Source organism: Protobothrops mucrosquamatus, unplaced genomic scaffold, assembly GCF_001527695.2.
Source record: "Protobothrops mucrosquamatus isolate PMUCROS unplaced genomic scaffold, P.Mucros_1.0 scaffold1045, whole genome shotgun sequence".
Taxonomy (NCBI): domain Eukaryota; kingdom Metazoa; phylum Chordata; class Lepidosauria; order Squamata; family Viperidae; genus Protobothrops; species Protobothrops mucrosquamatus.
This window is the reverse complement of record NW_015387277.1, coordinates 24,349-41,790: the sequence shown is the minus strand read 5'-3', so window position 1 is coordinate 41,790 and position 17,442 is coordinate 24,349. Positions and strand designations below refer to the sequence as shown.

At 35.2% G+C, this 17,442-nt stretch overlaps 1 protein-coding gene across 1 annotated transcript in view; it reads left to right on the top strand.

The window, feature by feature from the left end:
- TTC39B (tetratricopeptide repeat domain 39B) overlaps positions 1 to 17,442 on the top strand; it is a 59,330-nt gene that overhangs the window by 32,029 nt on the left and 9,859 nt on the right. The window contains exons 3-13 of the mRNA XM_015820037.2: positions 3,566 to 3,670; positions 4,575 to 4,706; positions 5,821 to 5,897; positions 8,701 to 8,768; positions 10,800 to 10,864; positions 12,097 to 12,202; positions 12,698 to 12,763; positions 13,988 to 14,096; positions 16,068 to 16,135; positions 16,220 to 16,279; positions 16,901 to 17,062. Of these exons, the coding sequence (XP_015675523.2) occupies positions 3,566 to 3,670; positions 4,575 to 4,706; positions 5,821 to 5,897; positions 8,701 to 8,768; positions 10,800 to 10,864; positions 12,097 to 12,202; positions 12,698 to 12,763; positions 13,988 to 14,096; positions 16,068 to 16,135; positions 16,220 to 16,279; positions 16,901 to 17,062 (1,018 nt within the window). The remainder of the gene's footprint in view (positions 1 to 3,565; positions 3,671 to 4,574; positions 4,707 to 5,820; positions 5,898 to 8,700; positions 8,769 to 10,799; positions 10,865 to 12,096; positions 12,203 to 12,697; positions 12,764 to 13,987; positions 14,097 to 16,067; positions 16,136 to 16,219; positions 16,280 to 16,900; positions 17,063 to 17,442) is intronic.

Below are 17,442 nucleotides of genomic sequence, written 5' to 3'. Positions count from 1 at the left end.
TCGCCTACATCGTCCATATAGGACGACTCGGGAACTCAACTCCTACCCCGGGCAGCTCACCTATCCCCTTATGCCCAGGGGAAAGGTATCAAGCCGTTTGACAGCTGATGCTGGCTGTCAAACCGGCTTTTACGCAAAACAGGCGGGAGGCAGCAAACAGCTGCGACCAGCGAAATCGCCTGCCACCGGAAGTCTCCGAGTATGTTCCTTCTTTAGGGACATATTATTCCCGATAAGACTGATTTTTGCAGCATTGTATAGTAGTGAATAAATGGAGGCTGCAACAACTCTACTTCATACTTCCCCCAAATACAATCTCTGGCCCTGCTCAAAACTCAGGCAGAAACCAATTACACTTTCAATTACAAAAAAACTCATCATTCTAAATACTTATTTGACTTTGCTATACTTTCATATAAACATTTAAGAGGTGCTTATTTTATTTTTAAGATTATTTTTAAAGTACATGGGTTTCTCTACCTACTCTCTGAATGTTGGTTATTTGAGAATCATCCTATCTCTTCTAAAGTATCTCCAGATTTATGCCAGGAAGTTTCTCCCTTTTTATAAAAAGGGGCTATTGAGGATGTAACTATGGGGGACTATTCTTTTGCCTAAATACTTTATCATTCCTAAGGAGGATTGTGACTTCATAATGCATTGGATCTTTTCCATTTCAACTATTTTTTGAAGCAGGGTTGTTTCAAGATAATATCCATTTTCCACTTGAAAAAGGGGTTGTGGTTTCCTTCTATAAATTTGCAGGGAGATTTGCAGGATGCATATCTGTAAAACCCTAATCTCATTGCTTCCTTAGCTCTGATGGATCTATTTACCGTAGGCTCTTATCATTTGCCTGTTTTGTAATCTATGAGTTTTTTTCTGAATGTATTTAAGTATTTACATGTAAGTAAGAGCACACCTGGAATACAGCATCCAATTTTTATCACCACATTACAAAAAAGGTGTTGAGACTGGAAAAAGTGCAGAGAAGAGAAACTAGGGATGATTAAAGGCCTGGAGACTAGATAGTCTAGAGACTAGGGGTGACATTATAGCAGTATTCCAGTATTTGAGGGGCTGCTACAAAGAAGAGGGAGTCAACTTATTTTCCAAATCATCAGAAGGTAAGACAAGAAACAATAGATGGAAACTAATCAAGGAGAGAAGCAACCTGGAATTAAGGAGAAACTTTCTAACAGTGAGGACAATGAATCAGTGGAACAGCTTGCCTTCTTGAAGTTTTGGGTGCTTCGTCACTGGAGGTTTTTAAGAAGAGACTGGACAGTCACTTGTCTTAAATTGTAGGGTCTCCTGCTTGAGCAGGGAATTGGACTAGAAGGCCTCCAAGGTCCCTTCTAGCTCTATTCTTATTGATTGAAATGTTTATATTCTCCGTTGAGCGTAGTGGTTTTGAAAGAACAAACATAAGATAGATCCATATTTGTTTCTGATTGCAATCATTTTGACCATTAATGCCCTACATGGCTTGGCACTAAAGTATTTTAGGACCACTTTCTGTATCTAATTTCAACTCATCCAATTCAAACATCTTAAGAGAATTTGCTTGAAATTCCCCATTTTCATGAGAAGGCATATGAGAAGGCTTATAATAGGACATTCTATACTTTGAAATAATCTTCCCCAGGGATTCAGTGTACCCCCCCTCTTCTTTTTTCCACCCTACACTATTAAAAATAGAGTTACATTGGAGAGTTTAAGGAAGATAAATTGATTATGAGATTGAATAATGGTTTGATACTATTTGATTAACTGACTTTTATTTTATTTTATTTTACTGTGAATGTATATGAACCACTCTCTTTTCAATTGTGGTAGAAGAGAAATCAAGTAAATCATTTTTCCTCTTGGTTCTACCCTACATTACAGGTTCCTTCTACTAATAGCTATTTTCAGACAATTTCACTGGAAGTTTTTTTTCATACACCCCCTCTTCCACATATGTGCATCTACATAAAGATGAAGAACGCATGTCCAGGCCCTTTATATCTGAGATACATGATCCAGCCATGAAGCATTCAGATATGTGAACATATCTGAGCATCTCTCAATATAGAAGGCAGTGTTATGGTCACCTTTCCAGTGCTATGCCATGACCAGAGTGGCCAGATGATATTAGACACTCCCACAATAGTCTGGTCTGTAAAGAAGTAGTAGTGGTAAACCATAAACCTGGCTATAGCAATGTCCTCCCTGATTGGCTCAGCTATATCTGAAACCTAACCAAAAATGGCAATAAACACTGTCAAATCCCACTGGGGCAGCTACATTTAACCTATATGCACTGTAAGACAACGTCTAACTTTTTGCAAGTGAGATGGGATAGACCCCCAATTTGTTAGTGATTTCTTCCTTTTTTAAAAAACAATAATTCTCTTTCTACATGTTTTCACCCATTCCACTGTAAGAGTTCTGGTGAAAATCAACAAAGATTTAACCAACTTCATTCTTACCTCACCTTAGTAGCCTCATTAGCCATGGTTCACCCTGTTGCCTTGCCTTGTTGTACAATCTGACCCATTAGGACCATTTTTGTGTTCTGAGCCAAGGTCCCTTTTCTATCCATCAGGGGCACATCTTCACATCTTGGAAGATTTGATTCTGTTACCTTTCTGGAACTTACAACAGGCTACATTGGCTTTTTGGAGACCTCCGCCACAAGCTTTCCTATGCAGTAATTGCCACAGGAAAATCTTTTGAGGTCTTAAAGCTCTCTTAATCACCTGGATTCCAAAGTCCAAAGAAATAAAGTGCCAGGAATCCCAGACTGAACATAATAGTGCAGATCAAAATTCTATGATTTCATTAGCTACTTCTACTCATAGGATGAACTGAATAAGCAGTGTGTATCAGCCTGTGTGGGAAGCATACAGGATACCAGCTTTGCCATTGCCAAAACAAGAACAGATGGAAATTCCCTCCCACTCCAGAAAGGATTGCTTTTTTAGCTCTTTATCTAGGACAAGCAGGAGAAAGAGGTGCAAGAATTGGAACACCAATTGCAGTATAAAAATAGAACGGCAGTTGCTGGAATTCTTTCATAATGGCATCTTAGCTTTTCTAAGCTCATGCGCACCAGTGATTCTGATTTCTTACCTATAATGAAGTGTCTAATTGTCCCTTTTCTGAGGCTCCATTAGTCTGCTGCAACATAAATGACAATTGTATAACATTCAGAAATTCTATCATGCTGTACATACAGTATTTATAGACTACAATCTTCAATAAAATATATGAAATGTTATTTGGAATAATCAAATATATATCCATGATTTGAGGGGATGGGGCGAGGTAAGAAGTAGTACCACACGTACATTGCTCTCTCTGACCCTAAAATTTGAGAGGATAATACTCTATAAACTTGATAAAATATTTACAAATCACAAATATTTTATGTTATAATAATTAGTCAACAGACTCTTCATTATTTCAATTTAATCTTTTCTATAGATCGGACACTGAGAAACTGATCATATTAAACAACAGAACAGTCTTAATAATGATTTAAGTATAATGAATTTTTTTCTGTTTGTGCATTTATTAGGGCTGCAAAAATGGACATAAAATGTGCTTTGGAAGAGTGCTCAGTGGCAATAAATTTATTTCTTAATAATAAATTTTCAGAATCTCTGGATTTACTTCGACCATGGTGAGTTTTGTTTGCTGGAGTTTTCATCTGGTAGCTAGAAATGTATTTAAGGCCTCTGAATAATACAACTTCAATTTCTGTTCTTGCCAAAAACATTTGTTTTGCAACTATATAATCCCATTCTCTAAAACAGAATTTTTCATTCTGTCAGTGAGAGAAGGGTCCCTAAATTTTGCCTTAGGCATGATAGTCAAATTTAGACCTTTGAATATCACTAAATACGGTTTTTCATCTGAGTCTGTTTCCCAGTAGAGGCACAAGGATTTCATGAAACAATATTGTATTCTTTAACTTACTATTTTGTTATACAATGTGATTTAAAAAATGAACTTTTAATATACTCCCATTTGTATTTATTTTATAAAATATTTAAGATTTATTCATTTAGACTTGTCATTTGTCAGAAAAACAAAATGTGTTTTTGTTTTCAGTGTTAAGTTTTTATTTTTCTTGATATAAAAAGGCTAAATTTTAATTATTAAAAATGGCATATTGATTTCTCGCCAGCACTAGCCTCGTGAGATAATTACTTTTATGGGAGGGAGGTCATCGCAATATTGCAAGGTTTGGGAACCCCAGGCAAAAAGTGTTCCTGATTGTTTTCACTTAAAATTAATGACTATTTTAGCTCATATTTTGATGTATACTGGAATTCATATATTCTTTGAAAAGCAAATAACAAAAGTAATTGGACTCCAAAATAATTCCCAAATAAAGAAAATGCATAATTTTAAGAATTTTATAGGGATAAATAGTCTTGGCTCAAAATGTTATGTTGAACACAAAGCAGCATTTTAAAAGTAAACTGTATTGTAAAAATTATGTAAAATTTCACTTTTGTTTTTGACAATCGTAATTGGCTTTCTTTTCACTATCTTTACTTTATATTTTATTTTCAAAATAGGTCTAAAGATAGCCTGTACCATGCCCTAGGTTATAGTACTATATTAGTTGTTCAAGCAGCAATGACATTTGAACAACAGGATATCCAGATGGGACTTTCTACAGTGAAAGAAGCTTTACAAACCTGTCAAAAGTAAGATGGAACAATTTTTATGACATTCTTGCAGGACTGACATAATTAGGATTGGTATTATTTCATTATCTAATGAAAAATATGTTTGTTTGTTTGTATCCTGCCTTTATTATTTGTACAAATAACTCAAGGCAGAGAATATGTTCAACACCCGTTTCTCCTCCTGTTTATTCCACTACAAAAACCATGTAAGATGAGTTGAGCGGAGAGAAAGTGACTGGCCCAAGGTCACCCTGCTGACTTTCATGGTAGAACTCTAGTTAATTTGGAAATAAAAAAGATATTTGTTATTTTAACGGAGAAGCTCAACATTTTTATTACTTATTGATGTTTATGTGATTTTTGATAACAATGAAGTTGAATGAAAAAGAAATGGCAATTTTCAAATTTTAAATCTGCTGTTGACTCCATTGAAAAGTAAACCTAGATCTATTGTCTTTGCCCCCCCTTCTCAAAAGTAAGTAACATCTTTGCCGCATTTTAAAACTTTACTGCAGATATTCCTCAGATGGTAACATTGCAGTAGCCAAGTAATTGAGATAGCTCTATTCTAGAGCTTGTATTAGCTATCAAATCACATAGTGCTAATCTACATAACCTGTTTGTCCCAGAACAAGGAGGAAAAAAATGCAGTGCATAGAGTAACTAGAACCTGTGTATGCCAATTCAAGGTAGCTTTTCAGGTTGCAGCTAATGGTGAGTGGGAGCGAAATTTCACCAAGGGAACCACCAGTCACAACCTTAAAACGTTGCAACTTAGAGGTATGAACAGTAACATGGGGCACGCTGTTCTGGAGGGTGTTAAGGGTGTACTGTGAGAATGATAAGATTTAGGGAAGCATTATTTATTCCTGGCGCCAAGATTGAAGGCAACACAGCAAAGCAGTTGTGTGGAAGTGTCCATAATCTTCTGGCTCCATTCCCTTATTCCCCTGACAGGTTGGCAATTATGTTTGATTTGCATCATGTTTTTGGAAATTATTTGGGCAATAGTACAATGTGTTTCCTGTAGATTCAGTAGAGCACAACTTGTTTAGAGTTCTTTGTTTTTATGACAATTGCTTTAATTAAACAACAGGCTGAAAGTGTGTTTTTGTCATATATGTCGATACAGGTTTAGAAAAAGAAACACAGTGGTGGAATCATTATCCAATTTAGTTTCAAAACAGCCTGTAGATCAGCTGAGTGAAGGTAAGAAAAAATAGGGTGAGAGATTTTCTATTACAAGTTCTTTTTCTGATTTGATAGGATATATACAGGGTATGTATGTGTGTGTGTTTGTATGTGTGTGTGTATATACATACACACACATGCAGACTTCCCATGATATGTGAGTTTTAGTCTATTTTGCAAAATGTACATCTTTTTCACTGCGAAAAATATGTACAACTTTTTGCAAAATAGTCTAAAACTCAACTATCATGGGAGGTGTGCTTTATTTTTATTTAAAAGTATGTTTAACTTTTTTCACTTCTGTAAAAAGAGCAATGGCCAATGAGTTCACAAGGCACCTGAAAGTTTTCCAATCAAAATAAACCCACCAGGCAAAATTAAATCCACAATACAAGAGGGTTCACGAGGCAAGAAAAGTCCAGAGTTCACAAGGCACAATCCAAGTCAAGGCACAGTGTCAATCCAAAGCAAGGCAAGAATCACAACAACCAGAAAACATACAGCTAGGAAATGAACACGTTCCCAGCATCGTCTCCATCTGTCTTTTGTGCCAAATAGTCATCTTCTGATACAGCCCATCAAGAAGTATGAGTATACTCACAAGCATACTCCTTGTGAGTAATCTGGCTGACCTTCTCTGCTCCTGCCTTTTCTCTGCCCTGTGAATTCTTAGATCAAGTGCAAAAGGCACCTGAAGCCTCATGGCTGTCCTGTTTCAGCTGTGCTTCAGCCAATCCCTCTAAGATGGCTGCTTGGAGCCATTGACCAACTCCCCTCCTAATATCTGGAGAGGTATCTGGAGAAGCGTCCGGCGGAGTTATCATACACAGTAATTTGGAATGGTGCACTTCTGAATTTGCTTCCTTGTTCATCTATATCAATCACACAATGTAAATATCAAAGGACTGCAGTCTAGCTGCTACAATGAGTCTGTGACGTACAACTGGTTGCTTTATGGCTGTTCAAAGTTACATCAACCATCAGGAAAGCTATTTATGGCCTGGTCCCAAAATTACAGCCACCGGTCCCCTCAGGCCTTTTCCTCCTCCCACGGGTCCTACAGGCTTTAAGTCTGACTGTACCCTACCACGTCTCACATCCTCTCCTCACTTTGAAGAGCTCTGGAGCCTTCTGCAGCACTGGAAGGATTGCTTAATTGTACAGCCACATAGCTGTACACTTCCACATTGACTTTGCTTGTTAGGTCACAAAAGATGATCACAAGACCCCGGGACACTGCAACTATCATAAATATGAACCAGTTGTCAAGCATCTGAATATAAATCACGTGACCAGTGGTCATAATTGTGAAAAATGATCGTAAGTTACTTTTTTCAATGTTGTTGTAACTTCAAACACTTACTAAATGAACCTATAATTTGGTTCAAAAATGGTTGCCTTATGATGCACCATTTTGCCCAGTTAAAGGTTACAAGAATGAGTGTTTTAACAGTATATAGACATTTTAGGTGGCCCCAAGTGTTCCAAACAAGCTATTAAGGATTAGGCAGGGTTAGAGAAGTCTTTTTAATGAAGATGTGTGATTAACACTTGTTGCATTTAAGCAACATGTCCCAGAATTGAAAGCTGAACTGGATCAATCTGCCCTGCCAAGAAATATTTTCCTGAGCATTCCTCTTCATCAGGCTAGCAATAATCTTACAATTTTTTAATGTCCCCCATAGTAATTCTTAAGGGAATATTAAAAAAAATACCAAATGAATTATAATTGGGCCCTTCTGGATATAATAAGGGCCTATTAAATCCGTACTTCATGTCCTGCTGCTACATTTTATTGTTTTATAAGGGTGCAATGGCCCATTTTATCATCCCTTATTCACCAAAGTACCCAGGCAATTCTGATCTATTTCATGTAAAATTAAATACACAAACAAGTACTCTGTTTCTGTAAAGATGGCCTAATTTGGTTATATGTTTGTAAAACCAAGAGCAATTTGATTGCTTTGATGATTTGTTGCATTCTGATTAGTGACCATAGTACAGAACCAATGTTGCTAAGTGTTGCCTTAAGTGTATATATGTTGTATACTCTATGTGTCCTTATAAGCCTTTCATGTGTATTCAACAAGTTTTTTTCTAAACAATTTGAATGGATTGCATGTATATCTATATTTTTTATAACCAAATACAGTACACATTTTTATATTCTTTATGTTTTCAGAACTTTAAGAACTGCCAAAAGAGTTAAAAGTCATCATTATTTCTGCAGGCTCAGAGCTAGATTTCCAAGTAAATATTAGTAGGTTCATCCTGTGATTTAAAAAAAAACCCAAAAAAACACCCCAAACATCTTACACCACCCCAACATAAAAATCTTTCCAAAACCCTGGTTTAAATTTCAGGTACAAATTTTCCAGATGACTTAACAAGCCATGATTCCCTTGACCTCTATACCAGTAATGGCCTGGTTTATGAATTATTTTCAACTTTACTCGGAATTATTTTTATCTATGTAACATACTTAAAAAAATTATTTCGGATACCACATAATCTAAAAATGTTTGATTAAAAAATAATGTATATTATAGAAACAATAAAATAACATTGACATAAAACAAAATAGTTTGCAAAAATAGTAAAAGGACACATATATTCAGGGTTTGATTAAATAATAGGGAGAAAAGATCACCGGTTAGAAAAATAATACAAAATTAAAGGTTAAAGTAAGAGAAATAACATTAGTCAATTTAAGAAACAATGTAAATATTTTGTGGAATACCTTTTGGTTTTTAGCATTTCTTGCTTCAATGCTGGATACTAAGATATATATACATATATTCATATATTTCTTTTTTAACAGACGAAATGCATGCAGAACTCTGTTACGCTGAATGTTTACTGCAGAAAGCAGTCTTGACATTTGTACAGGTAATATTGTGTACAAGTAATATAGTTTGTGTATATATTGCCAATCTATTGGAATATGGGATATTATATAGGATATAGTATATATATAGTATATATAAGAATATAGGTCTCTAAAAACGTAGTGTATTCTTGTTTTCTGAAAATCAAAGATTTTCTTTGGTATCTTGCTACTGCCTTTCTCAAAAAAGACATTCAGGTACAGATATGGATTTATTAATATTAAGACATGGATAAATATTAGAAATATTAGAATTACAGTAGTGACAGCAGTTTGTCCATCTACTTTTTAAAGCTAATGTAGGATTTGTGAATCTCAGTGAGGTCATCGGGCAAATTACCTCCAGCATGCACATCTTTTCATATTCATGAGATTCTTCCATTAAATATTACAGAAATTTGGAAGCAATAAATTCTGTGTGCATACTATAATGTTGAGAAATATTGTTGCCCAAATATCTTGTATGCAGTTATCACTTGTTTATAAAAGATTCTCTTGCCAGTTTCTAGAACATTAGATATAACTGTGTTCTTTTTGAGATGTTCTGACTTGACACACATTTACATTGCTATATAGACAAATATTATCAATGTTTTCCTTGTTTGTTCATGCTTTGGAACCAACCTGTTTGCCTTTCTCCTGAGCAAAGTAAATATCATGCTACATTGCCATTCTGTTTCCTATAATGATAGATGGAAAGACTTTTTACTCATCCCATAATCATGGTTTCTAGACTTCAATATATTTTTTTTCTGGTCAAATCTGACTTAGCTGCCATATCCATCCATGCCTTCTTGTATGTGACTTTAGGAAAAAAGTGCTGGGGATTGGGTTCTGCGTTGGAATGCTGGTAACCAACTCCAATTCTGTGGCTCTCAGAGAAGAAATAGCATCCTGATTTTGAATATAAATCCTATTTGTACAGTTGATTAATATTCTGTCTTTGCTAGTGAACTTTGCTATCCTACATACACAATTATATAGAAGCAAGGGGGCACTCTTTATCAGATTAGATATGGCTCTGATAAAAGAACTGCAATAAGGAAGATACAATCAAGCAATAAAGCTAGGACAAGATCTTCTTTGCCTGTTATGTACTGAAATATCACAGCTTGCTAAACAGGCTGCTTGGGGCTTGCTGAATCTGACAACTTGATAGTTATTCAAATAATATTTATTTGTTAGGAGTGAGAAACATGCCTGGAAGCCAAATCTCTACAATTAAGCCCTCTCTCTTTATCTTCAGTAAATATATATACAGGATCATCCTTGTAAACTGTCAAAGAACTCAGTAAATAACTGTTTATGATTATATTATATTGAAGCTTTTGTATAGTCTTTGTACTGATGGAACTAAAGTATGTGTTCAGAGTCAGAATCTCTATCATTAAATATTTCTATTTATCAAATTCATATTTAGGAATATCTTAAAATCAATAGTACAGTCTATTATAAATAAGTAGGATTGTACTTCATTGAAGCTTGATGTAGTTCCTATATTTTCAAGATGAGCATTTTTGATGTAAACTATTAAATAGTTATTACTAATTATGAATCATGTTGCATAATATCTTTCATATACTAAAACTGAAATCATACAGAAAGCGTAGCTTTTTGTGTAAGGATAAATGGAAATTGCTGAAAAATTCAGTTTTCTAATCAAAAGATTATGGAAACACCAAGCATTGTTGTCCATTATGTTATTATTGTAACTAAAATTACAGTTCCTGTTGTTATTTCTATTATCATTTACTTTTAGCACCATCTAGTGTTATTATATGTTCTTTCAATTTGTTCCATAATGTTTTGTTTCTCAGTGATTTCTTTAATGAATTCCCTTGGGTAAGAATTCACATTCTTCTATATATATTTAGGATGTGTGCGTATATGAACATTTAATTTTTAAAGCTATTTTCAACGTATACATTTTGTAGATAGTATTTATTCATTTTAAAAATCCATAAATGGGTATGATGTGTATACAACTGTACTATTTTATTCATTATTTAATTTAAAATATATTTTTCTTCCAGGATGAAAATATGATCAGTTTCATCAAAGGTGGCTTGAAAATCAGAACAAGTTATCAAATATATAAGTACGTTTCTATAATACTTCACTTAGGCTGTGTATTATGTCTATTCGTGTTTTATGTTTCAGTAAATTAATTCCCCAGCTTGAAATAGTGGGGGGGGGGGGAGAATTTCCTGGATTAAAAAAATTATATCAGTTTGGCAGTGATTTCAGTTCTGCCCTTATTTACTCTCCTGTCCTTTAAAAATCATGCCAGATGGAAGAATGAAGACAAGAATAGAATATGACTATGAATTTACAAAGATAAGGCCGAACAAAACATAAATAATAATGATAAATCTATATATATTTGGATTGTTTTATATTGTTCTTTTTTTAAAAAGTTTTTATTAATTTTTTCAAATAAACATATGAGCAAATAATACAAATATGGTGCATTTCATTAGAAAAACAAACACATAAAAAACCTACTCATTAGGTATTCAGAAATAGTCGGCGGTCTCCCCCCTGCATCCACACTCCCTCCACCTTCCTACCTACTTCCCTCTTCCTTCCTCCCCCTCTTGACCACTACCTCTCCTCCTTCCTCCTTCCCAACTATCCTACACATCCCATCACCTTCTTTTTCACCACCTCGGATGCAGTTTAGGGGTACTAGCCGATCATCTCCTCTTCTTAAAGACAAACATTTACATTACATTTATAAATACACCAAAAATTTTTTTTATAATTCTACCCCTTCATCCCCTTCCCCCCTCCCCCCCCAGACTTCCCAGAACTGAGTACAGGGATAAATACATAACATCCCAAGTCTAAATTAAGCTATCCATTCATAATACAAACAAAATTATATTGTTCTGATACCAATGGTAATTGCTTGTGAATTACTTTCTATTGGCAAATCATTTCCATAACTTTATCAAGAAAACTGCAGGGATTAAGCTTGGCTCAATGGCATCCTTACTGCTAATTGCAAAGGTTATGGCTATATCATATACTAAATTATGCAGGTGTGCTATGGATATGAATGAGTCTACAAAACAGTATGAGAAATTATAAGCTCCTGATTGCCATTTCCCCCCCCCCCATATCATCTACCCATTTAAATTAGCTAGGGATTGTAGCTAATATGAGATTATGTGGCCTAAAACAATTTGTCTTCAGTCAGTGCAGCCCAGTCAAGCGACACCCATGATGGTAGGGTATAGTATGGTAAATTAAATCTCTGAAATAATAGTTGTTCATATTATCGTTGCTGTTATCTAATTTAGCATGATTTGTTTTGTTAATCAAAAGGGAATGCCTTCAGGTTCTGCAGATGGCCCAAAGCAGCAAAATCAGGAATGAAATATTCCACCAGTTTGAAGGGGGTGTACAATTAGGAATAGGAGCTTTCAATCTGGTATGAGCATTCCTTCCAATGTGTAATCTAACTTTTGATGCATGAGCTATTTAAAATTATATTGTACCTTTCAAAACCTTATTGTACTTTCATTATATCCTGTACAATTTTAAAAATATCTGTACATATATATCTTATGATTTGTGGTTTTATTGTTTTACTTGAATGCAGAACTCCCTGAGGGGTTTTTTTTGTGTGCTTTGTTTTAATTGTTTTGGATTTATGTAGTTGTTCCTCTCACCATGATTCTGTGCAGAAAAGTTTAAACAAAATCTACAATATTAAACCATTAAATCATATAATTTGCTACATATACTTAAAAAAAAAGAAATGCTGAATGTAAAAAATATAAGATCAAGTCATTTGGACTTTACTAATGTTATCTGAAGGTTGTACTGAACATTTTTAAAGCTATTAAGCGATAACTTTTAAATATTTTTTGTTTATCCTTCTGCATTAAAAACTGATGGAATCTTTGTTTTCCCTTTTTGGCAGATGCTGTCCCTTTTACCAGGAAGAATTCTCCGACTTCTTGAATTTATTGGGTTTTCAGGCAATAGGGTATTAAATTGAATTTCTATTGTTATATGAATTTTTAAAACACCGTACAAGCTCTGTTTGTCAGGATAGGACTAAATAATTGATGCATCTGGATCATCTTCAGATCTCATTGACTATCTGACTATAGGGATATGATATGCAGGTGTAAAACTTGACACAAAGTATTTAAATCTTTAGTTTTAAAATCTTCAATATTTTTCTTCCTATGGCTTTTAATAAAGCAGATTTTACAAATAATGGGATATAATTGCTGTCACTTACTGTTAACAAAGCTATTCTATTAACAGAGCTTACCCTTTGACTGCTTTTTTTGTTTACTTTCTCTCCTTTCGCCAGTGAACAATGTATATATTTCCTCTCTGTCTCCTCTTTACTGTATAGCCCTGTGCCTGAAAGTGGAGGGAAAACAACAGTGAAGTCCAGTGGTGGCGAACCTATGGCACGCGTGCCAGAGGCGGCACTTGGAGCCCTCTCTGTGGGCACACGTGCCGTTGCCCCAGCCTCGCCTCCCCCCATGACCTCCTCCTCACCAGCAGCCCCCTGGAGGAGAGTCGCCTCCCGAGTGTGGCCCACGCGGAGCAGCACAGCCAAGGACATGGCAGCCAGGCAGTGTAGACAAGACTCTGCCTTCATGCCCCATTGTGCATAGTTGATGCTGCGGGGCGCAGGCGGAGGGTTTGGCCACCATGGCGCTGCTGGGCTGCCTGGGTGATCTGCAGTGGGCCCTGGAGGCAGTGAATGGCCCTGTGGGCAGGCAGGGTGGGGGCGGGGGTGGGGGCAGTTTTTGGGCACTCAGTCTCTAAAAGATTTGCCATCACTGGTGTAGTCCTTACTGACCCCACCTCTCTCCTGGGAGTGAGGTGTGAAGGCTTGAGAGGGGCCTTTATGTGCATTCACTTGAACACCAAAATAGTTGCATTTTGATCCATGACCTTCTTTTTTTAGGTTGTGGATCACAGATTTGTACCCACGCTTCAGCATGAGTACAAATCTTTACATGATCCACCACCTAAATAATACAGGGTCATGAATCAAATAACATTCAGTACATTGAATAATCCATAGGACGTACATCATTTCACTTGCAAATGATACTGAGAGTTAGAATTCTACCAACTGTGTCATACAAGTTTCTTTTTTGTGTCTTTTCTTGAAATAATTGGTGTTTGTAAAAATGGTAGACTATTGTGATTTAACTTTGTACAATTTTGTGGCTGTTGACAGGAACTTGGTCTTCATCAGTTACGGGAAGGAGCTTCTGGTCCCACTTTACGAGCAGTAGTATCTACTTTTATCTTGTTGCTATATCACTGCTTTGTTTCATTAATCCTTGGTAAGAATTAAAAATGAATACTCAGGTGAAAAATAATTTAGCATATCACAAATTCTAATATAGTTTTTAATATGTATTTGTATTACTTGTTTGTATTTTCAGCAACACTAGTGGCTATATTTACAGTATAGAATGAATTTAAGTTAATAAATTAGTTAACGTTAGTGGTGGTTGTGCTGACCCAATTAACTATAATCTTGATAAAAGAAAGAAGGGAACAAATTGTTCTACATAGGATGAAAAGTTCCTGCTCTCATGTTTTTTGCTATTTTAACTTCATTTGATAGAAGTCTATCTGTAGCTGATCTTTGGAAGGAAATAAAGTAAGAATGACAAAGCAAAGAAATGTTCATTTATTTATAATTAAAATGTAGGATTTTTTTTATAAACAATAGCATGATGGGGTCTGGAATTAGGCATGCCAATTTGAATCATTTTGATGCCTTTCAATTCAAAGCATTTATATTATTAGGAATTCAAATAACATTCAGAGAATGCAAATTAAATTAGCCCTGAACTTCCTATCAGTTGTGGTAATGTTAAGACATGAATATCTCATCTATCAAATTAATTCATATTTAACATTTGCTTCAGATGTTTGGAAAAATTAGAAATAGTTTTTTGTTTCTGATCTTTCTTCATTTCTTCATTCACTTTTTGAAGATAAAGCAGTTCCATCAGTACACAGAATGGGAGATAAGAGATTTTTATAGAATTGGATACCCAAATAATGATTAAAACTCCAATACTGCTGAAGTTATTTTAATAAAGAATAGGTTAAAAGTTACAACTTAATTTTAAAGACGTTCAATCATTCATTCGTAAATTATCTAGATGTCATCAAGGAAGAGACATCTGCTTTATTTAAAAGCAATCTTATATAAAAATTCTTACGTTAAAAAGAACAGATTCTTTTGAATGTAAAAAAAAACCCTCTGGACAAATAATTCTAGATCTGAACTCAAATGTCTTTGAAACATTTTATTGCAAATAATTCTTATCATCCCAATGTTATTTATTTTAGATTTAGTTAAATTAGGTCATTTATTAGCTATATTCACAACAGTTTTTCTAATTGATCATCTTTCTACATAAATGTTGATTCTGGATAGAAAAATAATACCTGTGCTCTGAGAGAATGAAACATTTTAATTTCCTTTTGGCTTTATTCCTACTTCGTCTTTCGTTTTAACTGTGGTTCTAATAGTTTATTTCATTAAAAAAAGCAAGAGGAAAAAAAATAAATCATATTTAAGCATTAAATCTGGAGGTTGGCTTTTTTTTAAAAACAACAACAACTAATGTTTGATTTCAGCATAGTATCTTTCAGTGTTCTGCGTCAAGATGAATGTCTTCCTGTACTGTAATATTTTACTATACAAGTTGTCCTCGACTCACAACCACAATTGAGCCCAAAGTTTCCATTGCTAAGTAAGACGTTTGTTAAGTGAGTTTTGCCCCATTTTACAACCTTTTCTGACACCATTGTTAAGTGAATCATTGCAATTGTTAAGTTAGTAACGGTTAGTTGACTGTGGTTGTTAAGTGAGTCTGGCTTCCCCGTTGTCTTTGCTTGTCAGAAGATTGCAAAAACTGATCACATGGTCCCGGGACACTGCAACCGTCATAAATACATGCTAGTTGCCAAGTATCCAAAGTTTGATCATGTGACCCTGGGGATGCTGCAACCATCATAAGTATGAAAAATGGCCATAAGTCACGTTTTTCGGTGCTGTTGTAAATTTGAATGGTCACTAAAAGAACTGTTACAAGTCGAGGACTGCCTGTACTATGACAACTTTTATTACATTTCATTAAAGTTAGGCTTTCTTCTAATATTGTTTTCTAATATTGTTTTCTAATAATACTATATATTAAGTATTGTGTTCTAATAATACTATACATGAATTAACTTGTATGAATCTATAATATAGCCATCAATACTGAGAGAGGATGTTGATATTTCTATAGGAACAGGGGAAACCAACCTCCTTGAAGCAGAGACTCTTCTTCAACCTTTTCTTCAGAAGTTCCCAAAGGTTTTATTATTTCACATTCTTAAAGTATTTTTTAACTATGGTTAACATTTCTACCTCACTAACAAAGTTGCCATCTTTTTCAAGGGTGCCCTCGTTCTGTTTTACGATGCCAGAATCAACATATTGAAAGGAAATTTTGAAAAGGTAACGGCAGATTGCCCCTTTTAAAATAAAGACTGAGGTTCTGTGTTAGTTATAAGAAAAACTTGCTCCCGTGCTTAAAAAAAAAAATCAAGAGAAAAAATGGGAAGAGAAAAAGAAAACTTGAGCACTGTTTGATAAAATGCTCATAAAGATCAACTTCAGTAATAACATTTCAAAATAGAATGAGCCAAAAAGAAAAAAAACCAGCTGTTACTCCACCAAGTTGGGAATATCAGTATCAATAGAATGTTAAGATTTACTTTCATAAGAAGCAAGTCCTCATATTTTCAGTTTTTCATGTGAGATGGCAAACTCTCATAAAAGTTTAACCTAGGTAAGAATCAGATATACCAATTCCTTGCTTGCTAAATCTGACCATTGTTGTAAAGCCCGTCTTAAAACTCGTATACAGACTTATTTAATCGTCAGTTAATTAATATCCATTCCATCTATCCACACATAACATTGTACTGTAATTGTGTGCTTGAATATTCTGAAATTATGTACCATAAAGTTCATTATATTCTTTATATCTATCTTTTATATCGAAAGAAAATAGAAGGCCATAATTTGAGAAGTTTTCTTTCTGTGGTTTGATCTTTCTCTCCCTTTAAATTCCAGGCTGAGGTAACATTCCAGGACAGCATTGCAGCTCAGCAAGAGTGGAAACAGATGCAGCATCTCTGCTACTGGGAACTGATGTGGTCTTACTCCTTCCAGCAGAACTGGCTTCAAGCATATCGGTATGCAGATCTGCTTTGCAAAGAAAGCAGGTGGTCAAAGGTAAACAAAGATGATCAGGGGACTGGAGGCTAAAACATATAAGGAACGGCTGCTGGAATTGGGTATGTCTAGTTTAACGAAGAGAAGGACGAGGGGGGGACATGATAGCAGTGTTCCAATATCTCAGGGGCTGCCACAAAGAAGAGGGAGTCAAGCTATTTTCCAAAGCGCCTGAAGGCATGACAAGAAGCAACGGGTGGAAACTGATCAAGGAGAGAAGCAACCTAGAACTAAGGAGAAACTTCCTGACAGTTAGAACAATTAACCAGTGGAACAACCTGCCTCCAGAAGCGGTGAATGCTCCAACACTGGAAGTTTTTAAGAAGAGACTGGACAGCCATTTGTCCGAAATGGTATAGGGTTTCCTGCCTGAGCAGGGG